The sequence below is a fragment of the Polyodon spathula genome, chromosome 3, assembly GCF_017654505.1.
Source record: "Polyodon spathula isolate WHYD16114869_AA chromosome 3, ASM1765450v1, whole genome shotgun sequence".
Taxonomy (NCBI): domain Eukaryota; kingdom Metazoa; phylum Chordata; class Actinopteri; order Acipenseriformes; family Polyodontidae; genus Polyodon; species Polyodon spathula.
In genome coordinates this window covers 91,133,562-91,151,747 of record NC_054536.1, presented here as the reverse complement: position 1 = coordinate 91,151,747, position 18,186 = coordinate 91,133,562, and the positions used below count along the sequence as shown (strand labels likewise).

The window sequence follows — 18,186 nt, the reverse complement described above, 5'->3', positions numbered from 1 at the left end:
TTACTAATAACATGGTTTGCAATGCTTAGTTTAGAGATTTTCAAAGCGATCAATGGTTGACTTAGTTTACCACAAGTTAATAGGGCTGTACATTTTGGATAGGATATTACAATGAAACCTACATACTCCCTCCCATCCATGCTGATTTTCCCCCATCAGAAATCATGGTGAGGTAACTGCAACATAACTCATGCAAACTTCAGTAGACATTATGTATAAAAAAATCTTTAGTTTTGTTGGTGCCTCTAGCTTAACTGTATGTCTAGAGTAAAACAGTTCCATTATCTATCTATTAAACCAGCGGCACATCTGTCACTGAACGACGAGTTCAGAAACAGCCAATCCAAATGAGTTTGGGGGAGGTCAAAGTGCTGCAGTGTTCATGTCACCTCACCTGCAGAGAATGGTGGAATTTTCACTTTGCTCTCCTGCTGTGGGATGAATCCTCGACCAATCGGTAGCAGTCCATGTTACAAAGCATGTCTCTGCAGAATGTTATGTGCGGGAGCACCCTGGCCATTGATCCAGTCAAGGAGGATGAAGAGGGCGCAGAGATGTCTTAGTGGCAAAAAGTTGGGTTGGAGGGTAGGGGTTTTCTTCTAGATTAAAAAAGCACCATGCATAAAGAATGCAAGGCCGGATACATTCTTATGAATTTAGTATTTAAACGCAAAATCATTCATAGTTTAGATAGCCATTCTTTAATCAGGGTTTATAGAAACACAGTGCTGTGGGGCCTGTACTGCTCAATGTCAACCTTGCTCGTAAACAATGAATTATGAACTACAGTTCCCAGATGGCTTTGAGTCTGAAAGGGAGGAAGCAGTATAAAAAGAGTTGGGTCATAAAGTTGCAGCTGGTTGCTGATAGGATTGTTGTTGGTGATGCTGGTTATTGAGTCTATAAAAAAAAAGTCTCAGTCTTCCAAAACCCAAGCAACACTGTCTGTAAAGGTTTGGCAGGTACAGTAGGCCTTCTTGTTGGCAAAATGGAAATGATTATTTGCAGTTCACAACTACTACGACTACTACTACTCACTTAGGTAGCCTTGTGACTCCTTCTGCATGGCAGTGATTGGACAGTCTTTATGCGTCAGCAGAAGTTGCTTCAGCTGTGTCACCTCAGTCTTCAACATTGTGACTTCATTCTGAAAAAGACAAGTTCAAAAACTTTTAACAGACAGCAGAACCGTACACCTACAGAACTGAGGAGAGAAACTGCCTAAACCTTTCTGTTTAAACCCTTTCTGGAAGTGTTGTACTATTATTTGGCTCAATGAGTAGCCCTGACAACAATGCATCCTTCTTTTTGGTTGTTAACAATCTATTATGGTACTGTACAAAGAGGGGAATTTACTTTCTGGGCATTTAAACAGGTATATGTACATACAAAACTGTAAAAACTAAATGATTTTTTAATTCAAAACTAAAGTAACATGTGTTTTGTCTTGTGTGTGTCAGTCGGTGCAGCACTGAATCCAGGTTGAGCTGTAGCAGCCTGCTGCTTTGCAGTTTTCTAATCTAAATGTTTCTGCTGAAGCGCTGTGGTTAACTTCAAGATGAAATCTCTCCTACTGATGTTTTCCCTGGTGCAATCCTTGTACAAAACAAAGGAATTGGTGGCTGTTAAAAAAATAATGTTCGTTCTTTATTTTGAAAAATAAAATGTTTATCGTTGATAAATGCCTATACGATAATCAAATATTAAATCAGGGTGCCGATTGCACCACTGCCCCTTATGTTTATTGATAGAACTTACCAAGAAGCCTATATTTAAGTTTTGGAAGCAGGCATTATAATGGGCCTACAACCTTTATAATGTCTGAAATAGATCAAGCCAGAATCAGCCTCAGAGAGAGGGAGAATTTGTTGAAACTGTTCATTATGTGGAAAGCAACAGACCCTCTGAATTAGCTCACCTGTGTCAACACATTGATTTAGTAAAGTGGCACAATGTACACCTCCATACCTGAAGCTGCATGTTTGTCTGAGTTAATTCTTCTGCTTTTTTTTCCAGTGAAATCACCCACACTTTCCTCTTCTGTCTGCAACGCGTGGCGGCGGCTCGGTTCCTTTCTAGAAATTTGCGTCGTCTTTCGTCTGGGTCTTCATCCACTACCCTCCTCCTCCGTCCTCCAGTGGGTTGAGGCGACTGTAATGTCTGGCTTGCCTGAATCTGTTGGGCCGCGGGAGACACCTATCACACATCAAATGCAGTTATTAGTTCATTCAGTGATGACGCTAAAGAGGGAGAGAGAGGAGCAGTAATAGCTGCAGAGTTTGCAGAGTCCTCCCACAGGGCCAGAGACACATAGTAGATGAGCCTGGCTCACAAATACAATTGTTTATTTCATGTTTGTTCTTCTGTGTTAATGCAGTGTATCTTTGGCAATGTTTATTAAGCTTGTCATAACAATAAAGCATTTAAACTATTAGAGAGAGAGAGAGAGAGAGAGAGAGAGAGAGAGAGAGAGAGAGAGAGAGAGAAAATTAATTCCCCTTCACCCCCCTACCCCACCCAACCCCCAATCCACAGACATTTTGGCACTAAGTCAAGAAAAGCAGGAGTCCAAAACATTAAGTGCCAGTTACCACCTGAAAGACTCAGAAAGAAAATAAAACAAAGCATGACGCAATTGCAACACCCTCAAAAAAACAAACAGTCTACATGTGTTCCATAGTTTTACTAATAAATGGAAAGAGTTCAACCTACACGGGCTCCACTATGTTTAATTCACAGTTTGTCATCTCTGTCTTCAATCTAGCTTCTTTTGTCATCATAAAAGTACTGTGACTACAGGCATGCTAAATAAATAACATTTTGACATATAGGAGTTTTTTTGGATTTTTTTTTACATAGGAATGATGCACTGCTATGTTAATAGCCTCTTAATATATAATGGTGTCTTAGTTACACTCCATCAATGTTTTTTAAAAGTTGTATCATGCTAGAATACCAAAAACGAAGTTTTAAAATGCTAACATTAAAATACAAACTTTAAAATACAAGCATTAAAATACTCAATACCCAAAAACTACAGTTGGGGAACTAAAACCAAGATGAGATCCTGAACCCTTTTTGCAAAAATGAAAGTCATTTATATCGTCAAAAAGACTAAGAGCACCACATGCTGTACACCCTAGCAAACCCCAAATGAGCAAGGCTGCATTTCTCTCTGATCACCATCTCTTCAGGCATTCTTGAACACTGTCTTTATCTCTGAAAACTCCGGGAGCCGTAGGATTTGAGGGCATTCCAATCATTTAAAATATTGCAATCAAAATTAAGTTGAATTACATGCAATACAATTCAATGTGATTGCAGGTGGTAAGTGCTATATAGTAATTCAAAAGGAGGTCAGTGTGCCAAAATAATAATGTACAGTACAATGCTTCTAGATCTATGCAAATTTACTTAGGGGATTGATTCTGATAATGACAGCTGCTCTAATACTTACATCTAAATTACATTGAATATGAAGATAACAAAACTCTGTTTACCTATCATATCAGGTTAGTACATTTGATGAACTTTTAAACATTTAATTTCAAAAAGAAAAACAAATATAGCAACCATAAAGGATTTAATTAAAGTGCTCCTTCACGTGCTAGTAAAACTAGAAAAGAGAAATCATATAAGCTTGTTGCCCTACACTCATGGGCAGCCCTGTGGAATAAGACCGTCCTATCTGGTGGCGAGTACCTGGGACTGGATTTGCTGGTGCGGGGAGGTCTGGTGGTGGTGCAGGTGTGGTGGCGGGTGTGAGTGGTGGTGCGGGTGGCTCTGCTGCTGCTGCTGCTGCTGCTGGTGCTGGTGCTGGTGCTGGTGTTGGGGTGGTGGGTGGGCATGGTGGTGGTGCTGCTGGTAGGCATGGTGAAGAGGCTGCAGAGACGGGTGCTGGTGAGGGTGGGAGTGCATGTGGTGGTGAGCGGCCTGCTCCTGTCGAGCTGACATCATTTCCATCATGTGACCCATTGAGTTCATGTTTCCATTGGGCATGGTTGCCGGGTGATGTGACAGGGCTGCCTTCAGCCTCTGAAAGGGTAAAGAAAACACAACAACATATGTTATTAGTAATATGCTGTCATTACCAATTAATATATCACTGCCCAGAATTGCCACTGGAGATCTTTCCAAAGAGCTTTTTTCCATATTAGACTGGACTCTGTTGGAAGACCAGTGCACCAGGGTCCCTGTTAAAATAAATAAATAAATTAATAAATAAATCAGCAAAGCAGTTTAACAACTCCTCTCATGAATGGGTTTAAAACAAGCTGAAGAGTAGATTTACAGCCTGGATAATCCACTGTGAAACCTGTGCCCAAGTCCTCAAGCCCTTCTTACCTTCTTTATGCCACCCTATGCTGCACTAGAAACTATAATATTAGAGAGGTTGGAATCTGGCAAAGAATAGATGTCTGGACAGTTTGAATTAATTTTGTTAACACTAACACAGGAAGAGTTGTGTACAGGGCAGTGCGGCAAGACAATTATTACCGCATTTCCTGGGTGGTTGAAGGCACGCGGCCTACGGGAAAAAATGGGGGAGGGGGGAATATCTCGATGGTTAACGTCTTGGCACAATAGTTTTAAATAAATAAATGAAACAGAGAATGCCTATAAATGATCAAGAAGGTGGGGTATATGACTGTGCTTAAGAAAAAGCAGCTTACAGCTGGGTTATACTGTAGCTCAATATGAGGTTCAGACAGGCACCCTTCGTCCGTGGGAAATTCCTCAACATGCACGCCAGACGTCGTACTGCCTACGAACACCAGAGAAAGCAACACAAACCCCTTGGTAAATTTCTTTATGGTTTAATTTTTAAAAATCAAACCTAAAGTCATTGGCCGCCGCTTCTATGCTTGATACTATAAAGACACTATATTTATTTTATATATATATATATATATATATATATATATATATATATATATATATATATATATATATATATATATATATATATACACACACACACATACGCTGTAAGCTAATGACATTTTCAAGACATCCATCTTAATGCAGAATAAACTGTTTTTTTTTTTTTCCATAGTTCTCTTTTGTATATTCATTTGTTTCGACAGCAGATGAGCACAGTGAGAGCGAGAGGCCTGACACACACAGCTGGTTTCAGTCAAGGCAAGCCATTTCCAAGGGGTCCATATATTTAACAAGCTCCACATTCAGTATCCCCTATGGGAGTAGCGGCCAGCTGCCCTGGCTCACAAGCCTGGTCACAGACCAGCTATCTACCTCATCCTCTCTCCCAGTGCAGTGGTACAATCACCCTGCCCTGGAGTCTTGTTAAACGATGCTATGCTGTGGTAGCGTGCACTTTACTTCACATTACAGATGTCCCCTCCTATCATTCATGAATGATTTAGATCTGCCAGTTATAAAATACAGCCTTTTGAAAAGTCACATAACCCACAGTGCTTATCATTTACCTAATGTGCCTGGCAGATGCATTACTTATTTATTTTTATGGTAACCTTATGAAATCCATAACCAGATTGTGCCTTTAGGTTAATTGCAAACAAAGTACTTTACTGGAGTATTATATCCGCACTACAGCATATTACATTTAACACATAGTACCCTGAGAGTTTACTGCAGGCTTTGAAAGTCTTCTACGATTAAACTTTTAGGTTTAACAAATCAAAGTCAGTATGAAGCAGTAAAGCTATTCTATTAGAGTGCGTCACAAAGGTAATCACACCTCCACAAGGCATCTCAAATGCTTTAAGCACATACTCAGCAGTACCCAGCCCCAGAATCAGAGCAGACAATCTCTCTTTCCCACAGAAAAGCATGGAATTTTAACATCAACCACAGTTTAGTAACTTAATAACATTATCAGCACAGTAAAACAAGCCTGCCTCAGGTTTGGTTGCACTGGCGCTTTGCCAGTATGTTGGGGGATGGAGCGAGTGCTAAGGAAAGGGGACGGCTGGTGCTCAGATACTTTGCGCAAGCTTGAGGTCTAGCCTGGAGGGCGGTCATTTATCACACATTTTGATAGCAGTCCAGCTGGCAGTGAAGAGATATCTGTTTATAAATTCAATTAGTCTGCTTATTTATCAGTCGAAGCTACAATGTGTGGTCACAGACCAACCTGTGCCAACCCCAGTCCTATTGCAGCTGGCCTACCATGAGGGAAAAACAAAACAAAGCAGGACTCACCCCACCCCATACACCACAAACTAAGAGGGGTTATGTAAAGATACAGTAAGGTACCTATTGTAATGGTCATCCAGGACCATGATAGCCCACCTCTAAGGGAAGCACTGGGGGTATTGTCAACTAACAGTGTACATACTAATGGCTTTAGTCTTGTTTTATATCCATTTACTATTTTCTGGAGTATTATATCCACACTACAGCATATTACATTTAACATATAGTACCCTGAGAGTTTACTGCAGGCTTTGAAAGTCTTCTAACAATTAAACTTTTAGGTTTAACAAATCAAAGTCAGTATGAAGCAGTAAAGCTATTCTATTAGAGTGTGTCACAAAGGTCATCAGACCTCCACCTACCATCTCAAATGCTGAAAGCACATACTCAAAATACTAAGCTGCCCTGTTCACAAAACTTTAACCACTTTTCATTTAAAACCTTTTGAAGCTTTCAACAAGGTCAGAGGATAAAACAAACTCATAATGATGATTAAACTCAGAGCATTATTTAGAAACACTCAAGGACAGTTTTCTCAAAGCAAAACTATATTTAATTCAACCAAACAGACTAAGTGTAATTTTTTCTTATCAGGGTATGAATACCTTTTAATTAGAATTTTTTGAGTTTTGTAAAAAAAAAAATCTATGAAATAAATAAATTGTATACATCTATTTCTTGTAACTTTTGCTACATAAGATTTTTCTTGTAATTTGTTTTTGAGCAATTTCTAGAGAGGTTAACCTTTCCATTGGGGTATGTAAACTTCTGACTATAACTGTATACTGTAATAGAGTATTAAGACAACAAATATTAGTAAAATGTAGGTGATATAAAGTATCCCTTTTAAATGTATTATTTTTAATCACACATGCCTCAACCACAAACTCAAACTTTACTACTAAATATTTATACATTTTCACACTGCTGTTCACAAATCTGATTTTTTTCTTCTTTAAGCAAGCAAAAGGTTAATTTATATGTGTACGATGCTAGAATCGTGCATTACTTTTTCAAGTTAACATGTCAGTATTAATCAGCATTAATTGTTTCCTTTAGTTCTTCCCAATCATGTAAATGATGACTTTTGAACCCACTGTCTGGTTCCCACATGTTAAATCAGGTGGAACTTATCTAAAGCATCCTAGGAAATTAGTTGTGCAGCTGAAATGGGGCCTAAACAGATGGACAAGCTAGCCTTGTTTTCAGAGTAAAACAATCAACAGTAAAGCTCTGTAATTACTAATAGGGTTTTGTTTTAAATATCCTCTTGAGTCATGGCATTTTAATGAAGGAACTGCTTTTCATAAACAGCCAAAGTAGCTTTGTATATGTCAAAGGACATGACGGCACAGATGTGAGAAAATGACACTGCAGAATGTGAGGACCTACAAGGAAGCAGGACAGTAACAAGGGCACAGCAATTTACTGAACTCTCCTTACTGCACTGACCTCTCACCCCCTCATCAAACCTCTATTAAGGCAGTGCCTGCTCAAAGTGAAAGGCAATCATTATGCACTGACTGCAGCTGAAGGCACTCTCTTAATAGAGAGAAGGGGGCTGGAGTAATGTATTGCTATTTATAATACATATTTCTACAACAACAAGCATGCATACATGATCTTACTTTACTGTTGTCAACTGTAAGAGCTGAGGTAGTAAAATAACCTTCTATCCCTGAACCACCCCTCATGTTAACTCATATCAGATATTATAATACTATGCAGCATGTGGCATTAATATATATGGATATTAGTTCTGGATGAAGAGGTGGTTTTGTGTTAAGTGGTAACATAATACATGTATTATTATTATTATTATTATTATTATTATTATTATTATTATTATTATTATTATTATTTAGTTATTTAGCAGACGCTTTTGTCCAAAGCGACTTACAGAGACTTGGAGGTGAACTATGCATCAACAGCAGCTGCTGCTGCAGAGTCACTTACAATAGGACCTGGGTTTTACATCTCATCAGTTCAGCTTTTACTTTGATAAGTAAGCTTACCTGGACTTGTATATTACTGTAGTATTATAGAAGATTATTTTAAATATAGGTGTTCAAAGAGTAAAATAGTGCAGTCTTGATATCATGCATTACCTTTTCGGGATATTCTGAAACATTCTCCCTCAATCTATTACCTTTTACTGGGCTGCAGGTCCTGTATGTCTGCAACATACAGGCACTTTTCAATTCATGTCAACTAGTTTCAACTTGACTGTACAATGTCTTAATGGTGTGCCTTTTCTCCAGGAATTTAACCTTTGCATTCCCAGCTCTGGCAACCACAATGGGCCTCTTTTTGCCCCCAGGGCTTAAAGACTCAGCTCTGTTTTTCCCCCACTGGTACAGACAACCTTTTCTTACAAATACAATGGAAAAAAGTTATACTGTTTGGAGCTCCATGAACAAATTAGTGTTGAAGTCCCTAATTGAGAAGTTTTACAGTGCAAAGAACAGACATTCTTAATTTGCACTAAAGTCACTTTGCACGTGTGTGTGTGTGTGTAAATTGAGCTTATAATTAACAAATAAATTAACCTTGTACTTTTCTTCCCTGGCAATATTTCTCCCTGTTCTCTCCCCAAGGCCTGGTCATCCCATCTGCTCCACAGGCTAATTACATGCCCACACTTTTAAGAGATTAATTAATTTACTCGATCAGGCACTCGAACGACTTTTTTCCCCCTCACAGAGTGTGCCCCGCACCTACCGTCCCAATATCAGCTCACTTTGTTATATTTCCGTTTTGTATTTAAAAGCTGTAATAAGCATCAGCTCAACTCTTCCCTCCCAGGAGCTGAAGCAATTCAAATGATTTCTTAAGGGAATTTAAAGGCAGACAAGCTGTGTGTGGGGTGGAGAGACACAGAGTTTAAGTGTGTATGTATATAAATAAATAAAATATATATAAATATATAGATATATATATAATATATATATATATATATATATAATATATATATATATATATATATATATATATATAAACTGGCTAGTACCATGGCTACTCCCTCTCTGCACCCTCAGTTACAGACTGACAGTCATTCTTGACTGCTTCACAGTCCATGTATTATTGTTTAGCCTATCTGGTACCACTGTGTGAACTTATACCAGATTTCCCACACAAAAAAAGCAAGAAAAGTGCACGGCTCCAAATCGTTTGCTCATGCCCTTGGCAGCCTTGCGCACAGTGTCAATGTAATGGATGGGTTTTGTAACAGAACAATATTTTGTGCAGTTTTCTTTTCATAAAGGGCCCTTGTAACACAGCACACTGCATACCAACATAACAGTGACAAAATAATGTGACTAACTAATTATGGCCTAGCCACAGCACATTCATTAACATGAAAAAAGAAAGGCGTTTTTAACATTTACTAATTGTGGTAGGAACAATGAGAACTATACAACGTTTGTGTCATGTTCACCATGTTAAGCCAAGGGGGTCCCACAGCACCCCCATAGAACTCTTAAACTGCTAGATCCAACTACACAGTTCTCTTTGAAAAATAACTATTTTTAAGGTGTTTAAGAAAATATTTTTTACAGTGTTTTACATACATGTGATCTTAAACCTCACTATTTTTGCCACATTATATTATTTATCGAGGAAAAGCAGTGTGCGAATACTCTATCTACCGTGCAGCACTTTTTGTACAGATTATGATGGGATGTATTCGTTGCGGCATTTTTAAAGACACCAGTGTGCAGAATTAGTGACAGATCTCTCCTGATACAGGTAACCCCTTTGTTTATTTTTCTATTTTCTATTGATGCTATAGGTCTGATATTGGAGTGCAATACACAGTATACTGCAAGCTGGATTTATTTGGACTTCCATCATTCCCATGGCACCAGGCTCCCTGCTAAAATGAACTCTGGTTAAACAGCAACTAACTTATGTCCCTGGGTGATTACTTAAAACGTAAAATTAACCTGCCAGCCAGTCCCAAATGTACTTATACAAGACATTGTCTGGCGTGTGACCTCCTAATCAACGTGTAACCTTTACTAACTACTCACATAATCAGCAGTCTGCAAAAGCACAAAAGGAACTGAAAAGCAAAGGATTAAAAGTCAAGGCTGTCAGGCAAAGGAACTTTCTCTCAAACTGACGGCTCCTCAACTGATCACTCTCTATAGCCGCAGGTGCTCACAAGGAGTGCTCCACCATGAGAAGCTGTACAGAGTTTGAGGGTGGAATTCATGCAGGCTAATCATAAATATATTATTATTATTATTATTATTATTATTATTATTATTATTATTATTATTATTATTATTCATTTAGCAGACACTTTTATCCAAAGCGATATGCAGAACTATGAACTATTCATCACAACTGCTGCTGCAGAGTCACTTACAACAGGACCTCGGTTTTACATCATCCAAAGGGCAATACTGTAACTTACATTTAGTTGCTTTATCTTGCATGGTGTTAAACAGGGTAAAAAGGAGCAGGTACTAGAAGACTTACTTTACTGTTCTCATTTGTGTTACATTGGATGATTTGGAAACCTGTTTTTTTTTTTTTTTTTTTTTAAAGCAATGCACATATGGTGTTTTCACTTCAGGTTACTTTTACTCTTGTGAAATACACCTGTGGAGGCGTTCTAAAGATGTTTGCTATTAAAATACAAACCTGCCATGGAATGACCAGTATCAAATATATAAAACTCACTATGACTTACATCCAAAGCACATGTAACAATGTGACAGACTGACATATATGGACAGATTGACGGGTTCCTCCACATATTACCAGGTTCTGACACTCATCTGATGTGTCCAATAACTGCTAAAGAATGTCTATAAGTACTCCCTGTCCTTTGGAAACTCGGAGTCTGAACTGACCAGGTTAGCTGGCATGTGATTTACGAATCAGTTTTCTAAACTTAAAGTTCCCTGCCATGCACCACGGACGTTGCCCAAGTGAGTCATGCTGTGTCAGAGTGCTTGGAATGTCCCCCTGTATATCTGTGGCCTCCTCTGTTTGTTTGTTTGTTCTGTACCTAAAATATTATTTACCAGGTGACCTTTTTTTTTGTATGTCTGTAGACCAGACATAAAACATATACAGGATGCAGGTCTGGAAGAACAAGTATCCCAGGACAGTAGCATTGGAGAAGTTGGAAACACTAGCCTGTAAATACAAGCTCAGACTGTATGGGGAGATTAAATCAACTTTTTGAAAGCCTATTTGATATTCCAAGAGCATTATGCAGTACATGCGCATACACAGTCAGCACAGTATGGTCTTATACCAAACAGTTTCCAATGCACTTTTATTGCTGGTGGAATTGTGCTTTCCCTACTCTCCAGAGATGAAGTACATAGAAGGGCAGAGAGAAAGACAGTTGGGGACAGAGATACACTGAGGGCTTGGCAAGACACAGACAGAGAGACAAAAAAGGCAAATCAACTTAACACCTGTATTCTGTTTTCTCATGGCACTGAAAAAGAGGCTCTAATTATTTATAGGATTCTGTCATGTACTAAATTTGAAGGTCTCTATGTTTAAAGATAACTTTGGTTTACAGCTAGGCTACCATGTCTGGCAACATTAAATATATCACAGTCTTAAAGGAATACTTTATATCCTCTGAATTAATTTGATTATTATCCTGTGTGTTAATCATCATTCATTACTGCTCCAGCACTTGGCATATTTAATTAAGTCACAAGAATCAGTCAAAGTTTAAATATGCAGCTGACATATCCAAGAGTGCACAAACAGTAATAAATGGTTATGAAGAACCCTATTTGGGATTCACTTTTTCGACACCTTAACACCAAAGGTCCTTAATCTGGAAAAGGATTACAATGTGTTTATCTAATTACTTTTTCTTCTTCTTGTAATAGGTCGCATTCCAATGTACTCTGTAGGGTTTCTAAATTAATTGAAGAATTATGTGGTGACTGTCTTGTTTGACTTACGGTGTTGGGTTATTATTGCCTATTTGTATAGCCTAAATGTAAACTGGGCACTTTGTATGAATTGAGATTATTTCTAACTTCTTTGTCCCTGAGTTAAGTCTATTATACAGGTGACTGAACTTTACCAATTATCTCAGCATGTTGATTGTTAATTTAATTGTGTATCTGGTGTGATCTGTGTGTATTGTCCCTTTTTTCTGTGTATTTAACTTCACTGTGATCAAAGTCTTTTGTCTCTGGTGAAGGTCGCATGTACGGCCGAAACGTCAAGATGTTTTTATTTTGAATGCAGAAGAATAAAGTTTTTGTTTTAATTCAATGAGCGAGTGTTGCGCTATTCTTAGTTCTTCCTAATCAATAGATACAAAATAAATAGTTTACAAATAGGGAGGATTCCTTTATGTTACCAACTGTAATAAATGCACCACATACACGTATGCATTCTTTTACATTTCTCCTCAGTATTGCACTGTTTATAGGTCTAATTAATTTATCAATTTCATTGCCTTTAAATGCTTTCTTGAAATGAAACAAAATGAAACAAAACCAGTCCAGCTTTCCTGTTGAGCGATATTTACTGCTTCTGCCATTTGACATCCATAATTAAGTCACATTGATTGGCTGAATTCACACTGACTGCGCTCAGACAACCAGGCCCTGTCACAAAGCACACATCAGCAGGCCCAAGCCAAAGGGCGATGGCCAGAACTGAAAGCAAATCGCCACCGGAAATCTGGGTCTCGGTTATATGCATTACGGTCACTGTAAATGCCAACAAGACTTGTAGCATTTACAAATTGTTTTTTTCTCCAGCCCAGCTCCTAAGATGCAGTTTCAATGTACAGTTCGAAACCACTACTTTTTAGAGCATTGATTTTGCTATTTAAATTAAATTAACCATTTACCTGCTAAATTCTGTTTCAGTAAAGACAAATTGCTCTCTGTGCTTTTTAGTTATCTATTCGTTTGACTGTGTGTGTTCTCTATAAGCACTGAAATCCAACTCAGCACTTATTAACTTGTGTAGTTCAGGTCTTCTAGACAAAAGCAATATTAAACAATCATGAACTTATAGCGTCTACTTAATACACCACCATCCTCTTCTCAGGATTATCAAACCCTTCTCCACTGTGATATATAAATGAAAAGAAACAAAACATGTTACAATACCTGTCGGTTTTACAATCAGGTTATCCTCAGGTCAGACTGACACTCATGACAAACATAAGCACCACACTCGGATGACATGTCAATAAGTCATTTCAATCCTCATCCTAGAAAAGGGTTTGTGCTTCTTTAAAACTCATCTGTGTCAGCAGGTTGCAGTGAAGCCTGTCGATTCAGCTGTGCTCTTACCTCACTGTCTTTCTGCAGTGACCTCATCCTCTGACAATGCTACCATTCATACAGATGTTGTGGAAAATTGCTTACAAAAGCTGTATTTAGTTCACATTAATAAGTATTTTCAACTCCTCTGATTTAAACAAGTCTGATACTTTGCACAGTGCTGAGCCAGTACTTAACCATGAGAGCCTATATAATTTACTACCTAGTGGTTTACAGGTTTTGGGCAATTTTTAAAGTTTGGGTTAAAGCAATTACTATATAGTGTTCATTTTCTAGGGTGGGGGAAGTAGTGGCGGTGTTTGTTTTGTTTTTTTTTACTTTTTCTCTATGCTTTTTTTTCCCCAAACAAGAAGCTCTTATTAGAATGTTTCACAGCCGAGACAAACCCAGATAATTATAAGCTTCAACTTGATTTCTAGCTAATGCGTTTCTTGCAGAACTGTAAAATAAAGTTACATGCAGTACATGTTTTAGGGTCATTAACACGGCCAGAATAAATACATCTATATAAAGATGTTAACATTATTTTACAATTAACAGGCCAAGACCACAGCTTACAGTCAATTCTTCCCTCCAAAAAAAAATCTTCAATTCCATATTAAAATAAATTTTAATGTTCGATAAGTATTCCAAATGCTTATTTTTTTCTTTTTTATTTCTTTTTTTTTTTAACCCTTTTGGCACTCTTATTTCATTAGGACTTTGTTAAATTAAATGTTTGTAAAATTGTTCTGTATCCAGCCTAGTCTTTACAAGATCTTTCAAACTGATAATTTTACTTTTACCACGACGCTCATAATTAATTGAGGGAGTGACAGGAAAATTAAAATAAATGCCAGTTTAAACCCTTGGAGGAATATTACTTTAGTATGTAATGACAATGATACTAATACCACCATTCAAGACAATTTAACAAAAAAAAAAAATGGTTTCATTAAATGAGAGTTACACATTTCATCTTGTTGATAAAAAATAGCTGAAATTATTGAGCTATTTAACAGCAATTGCTATAAAATTGAAGACCTGCTCACAGTTTTTTTTTTTTTTTGACGTCTACAGTTTCTCTTTAAACTTCCAGTGGCCTGCTTTCAGACTGCAACCAGTACATTAGATGCATTAGATTTGCTTGGGGGTGTTAAATATCATTGCCTGTTTGCCTTTCTTGTTATTATCACTCCCAAATGCCTGCTATTTCTTTAAGAATCCCCTTGCTTGTTGTCTTAAGAGAGAAGGAGTACATTTATGCAGTGCCAAGAATTAAGTCATATCTTCAACTTGTGCCAACCTATCAGCCAATTGAATTTCAGTTCAGAAACATGTAATATTGTTTATCTCATTTAAAACTCAGCACAACTACAATCCTTAGTGACAGATGTACTGTCGTTAGTAACAACGTAAACAATACAGAATTCTACTGATAACATGGAACAAATTCAGAAATCGGTTAAAGTTAGAAAGGGCAATACTCAGTCACATATACCAGTAGAACAATGCAGTCCTCTACACACCACAGAAAACACATGCTTTAAAACTCCAGCTTACATTTCAAATGCTCTTCAATATAAAAGCCTTTGAAATTGTATACATCTAGTTTTCAGTCTCAGCGTAATTCAAATTTCATTAACTTGATAAAAAAGATAGATTGTCTTTCTAGTCCTGAGAGGATAGCTGACTACACATTTTAAACTGTTCTTTTATCAGCACTCTAAGAAATGCCTTGTGGGGGGATAGGACCCCCCCAAAAAAGCAGTTAACCCAAATATAAGATTACATTTCTAAATCTAAAACAATTGCAATTTTCCATACTTTTCCCGTATCTTACATCATTTAAACTCTAAACAGATCTACATTCTGTATTTGAGATCATATGGTAGTTGGCAGCTGCAGTACCTGACATCCTTGTGTAACTGGACACAATATGCAGATAGTTTCATGAAAGAATGTAAAACGGGGATTTCCTTTGTGATGTAATGCTTCGTTTCTTGCTATGACTTGGCACACATTTGTCTTTGCCCACATGCTTCTAGCAAATAATTTGTTTTACCCGCCACTGTGGCTCTTAAAACTTCAGCAAAACAACTGATATCACGCTGTCATCAAATTCCACTGCTAAAAAAAATACAGAGCAACTGAAGAAATGGAATCTGCTACTATAATGAAATGTATCTATACTTCAGGAGCGAAACAGTAAAGCCCTGAACTTTTTAAAACACCAGTAATGGGCAACACTAAACTTTAATTAAAAAATAATTCAGTGAATGTTGTTTTCATATCCATAATTCTTCACTTAACATAAGGTGTGATTTAGTCTTGAACAATGTATGTACTTGCACATTATCATGTGTTTGGAAAATTCCTACCACTAACATATTAATGCGAAGATATACCGATCAACATGTTTTCATTTTTGATGTTTGTAAAAAAAAAAAAAAAAAAAAAAAAAAAAAAACAGATTTAAGTGCCTGTATTTGTGTTAGTAGTTCACAATAATTGTTTTATTGTTGCCTTTGTTTTCACCACACATTTTTTATTTGTATTTATTTATTTATTAATATATTTTACTTTTGGACAACTACAGTACTTGAAGCAATAACCCTTTTCCCTTGAGAGTTTTCATTACTGAAAAGGTTCATTAGGAAAAGGCACTGAAATACTTATTACCTCATTAAATATTTACTCGGGCACCACCAGAGACAGCACTTACTCCTCCAGCTGTAACTCTCTACTGATCCACATAATCAATTCATGCGCATTAGAAATATCAGTGATCCACACATCTCTGCAATAAGAAAATAATGATTAAGTCTGCTCCAGCAATAAAAGCAGCGCTTTACACAGGAATACACATTCTACCTTTTGCACTTAAACTGCATGTAAACTTAATGTAAATGAATTAATGACTAACTAAGCAATAGAGAAGTAAATGCATTTAGTAATGATGCAAGAAAAAGAAAACCTTAACTTTTTTTGTTCTGTTACTAAAAAAAAAAAAGGAAAAACATTTCTACATATTTAATATATAAAATGATTTAGTAACACGGATTTAGCCTGTCCAGAATATACACATCTTTAAGTAATGTAATTAAAGAAATGTCATACACCAGTGTGGAAAGCCCACATGGAACTCATCATGAAGCAGTAATATGATAATGGGACTTTATTTACTGACGTTCAATTGGCTCTGATATCGAAATCTTGCTTTCCATTACGCAAGCTTGTTTTGAAACTGGACCCATACTGATTATGGATAACATAAACTAAATCAATTATATTGAAATGTATTTAGTCTTTTCTTTATTAAATAACCTAAAAACAATCCACACTATTTGTTCTTATACATTCTTTCATCTGAGCAAGACACCTATGTCATCTGGAAAGCTCTGTTTTTTAAATCTCCGGTAGCTGTCCAGAACACTCTCTTTTTTAGGTTCTTTAAAAAATGTTTTACTGTATTGCACTAACACAATATTTTATAGTACAGTACTGTAAGTGAATCTTAAAACAGGTCAAAAATGTTCCTTATACTCCAACAGTATTTTACTGCACACCTTCACAGGATGGGATAATTGTTCATTTTAGAAGACCTCATTTTACGCAGTAAGACAACCAAGGTAGGTCTTCTATCAAAGAGTTAATCACTGATAAAACGTTAAGATCTATAAGAACTGTAGATGGTCATTAAGTGGTTACTGAAAACCAGACAACTGTCCATTATTTAAGTAATTACTGTGCCACTTAATGCCTGGATAGAGAAGTCAGTGGCACTTGACACTCAAACTGATCATTAACTTAGTTGCAAGGAACTGACCCTATGATCAAGACTTATAATTATTAAATGTACTGTTGCGTTATTTATTTATTTTTTTGGATGAACAAATAGTTGTTGTTTTTTTTACCCTCTGCTGAAAGCAACAGAGAGTGACTGTATATGAAACACAGGACCAATGGCTTACTAACACAGCAATTACATACATCTGATTGCTGCTTTCCGCCAAGAACAAAAACATTTTAAAGAAAAGCAGAAACAGGCTGCAAGTTATCCATGCACACACTTTAGCATGACAGAAAGATTTTATTATATGGAAGAAAACAAACTTTATAAGTTGGCCTAAGGCCAAGTGATAGATAATGCAAGTCAAATTATTATTGTGTTTCCCCTTTACTGTTACCATAGAAACAAAAGAAGGGAGTAGAGAGACCACAAAGACAATCAATCTTATTAGAACGAACAGAGAGATCGTTTAAATGCCCCCTGGAATGCTTTTTTTTCTTGCGCCATTAACCATTACATTAATTTAGACAACAGCATGTCAGATTTTCTTTTCACTCAGATTAGATCTTTTAAAAATGTCATGTAAGAATGTCTTTTTAAGGAAACATTATGTATGTCTTTGTGTATCAATCAACAGTGCATTCTGTACATAATACAATGCTGCCTGAGATAAAACAAGCAGTGAATTACGTAGGCTTATTCTTTTTAATGGAGCAAACCTTTTGCTCTGACACAACAGCCAGTTAGGGACTCGACAGAACCAGCACATGGTAGTAGCTACGAGAAATGTAACCATTTTTAAAGTTTTCTTGTTGCTATTCTACTATATATCAAAACCAGTTTCCAGTTACTATTACTAATGCTTTATAGAATTGTAAATCATGTATTATGATTACCCATTGCCATTTTGGTATAAGTTATATTAAGGTGATAAGTAAG

The 18,186-nt window shown here is 36.9% G+C and overlaps 1 protein-coding gene across 2 annotated transcripts in view; it reads right to left on the bottom strand.

Annotated features, from left to right (window-relative positions):
* Window positions 1-18,186, bottom strand: part of LOC121313641 (cyclic AMP-responsive element-binding protein 5-like) — a 117,443-nt gene that overhangs the window by 2,468 nt on the left and 96,789 nt on the right. For both annotated transcript variants that reach the window (XM_041246379.1, XM_041246380.1), the window contains exons 8-10: window positions 3,703-4,035; window positions 1,969-2,196; window positions 1,039-1,147 (exon numbers count right to left, since the gene is read on the bottom strand). In XM_041246379.1, the coding sequence (XP_041102313.1) occupies window positions 1,039-1,147; window positions 1,969-2,196; window positions 3,703-4,035 (670 nt within the window). The remainder of the gene's footprint in view (window positions 1-1,038; window positions 1,148-1,968; window positions 2,197-3,702; window positions 4,036-18,186) is intronic.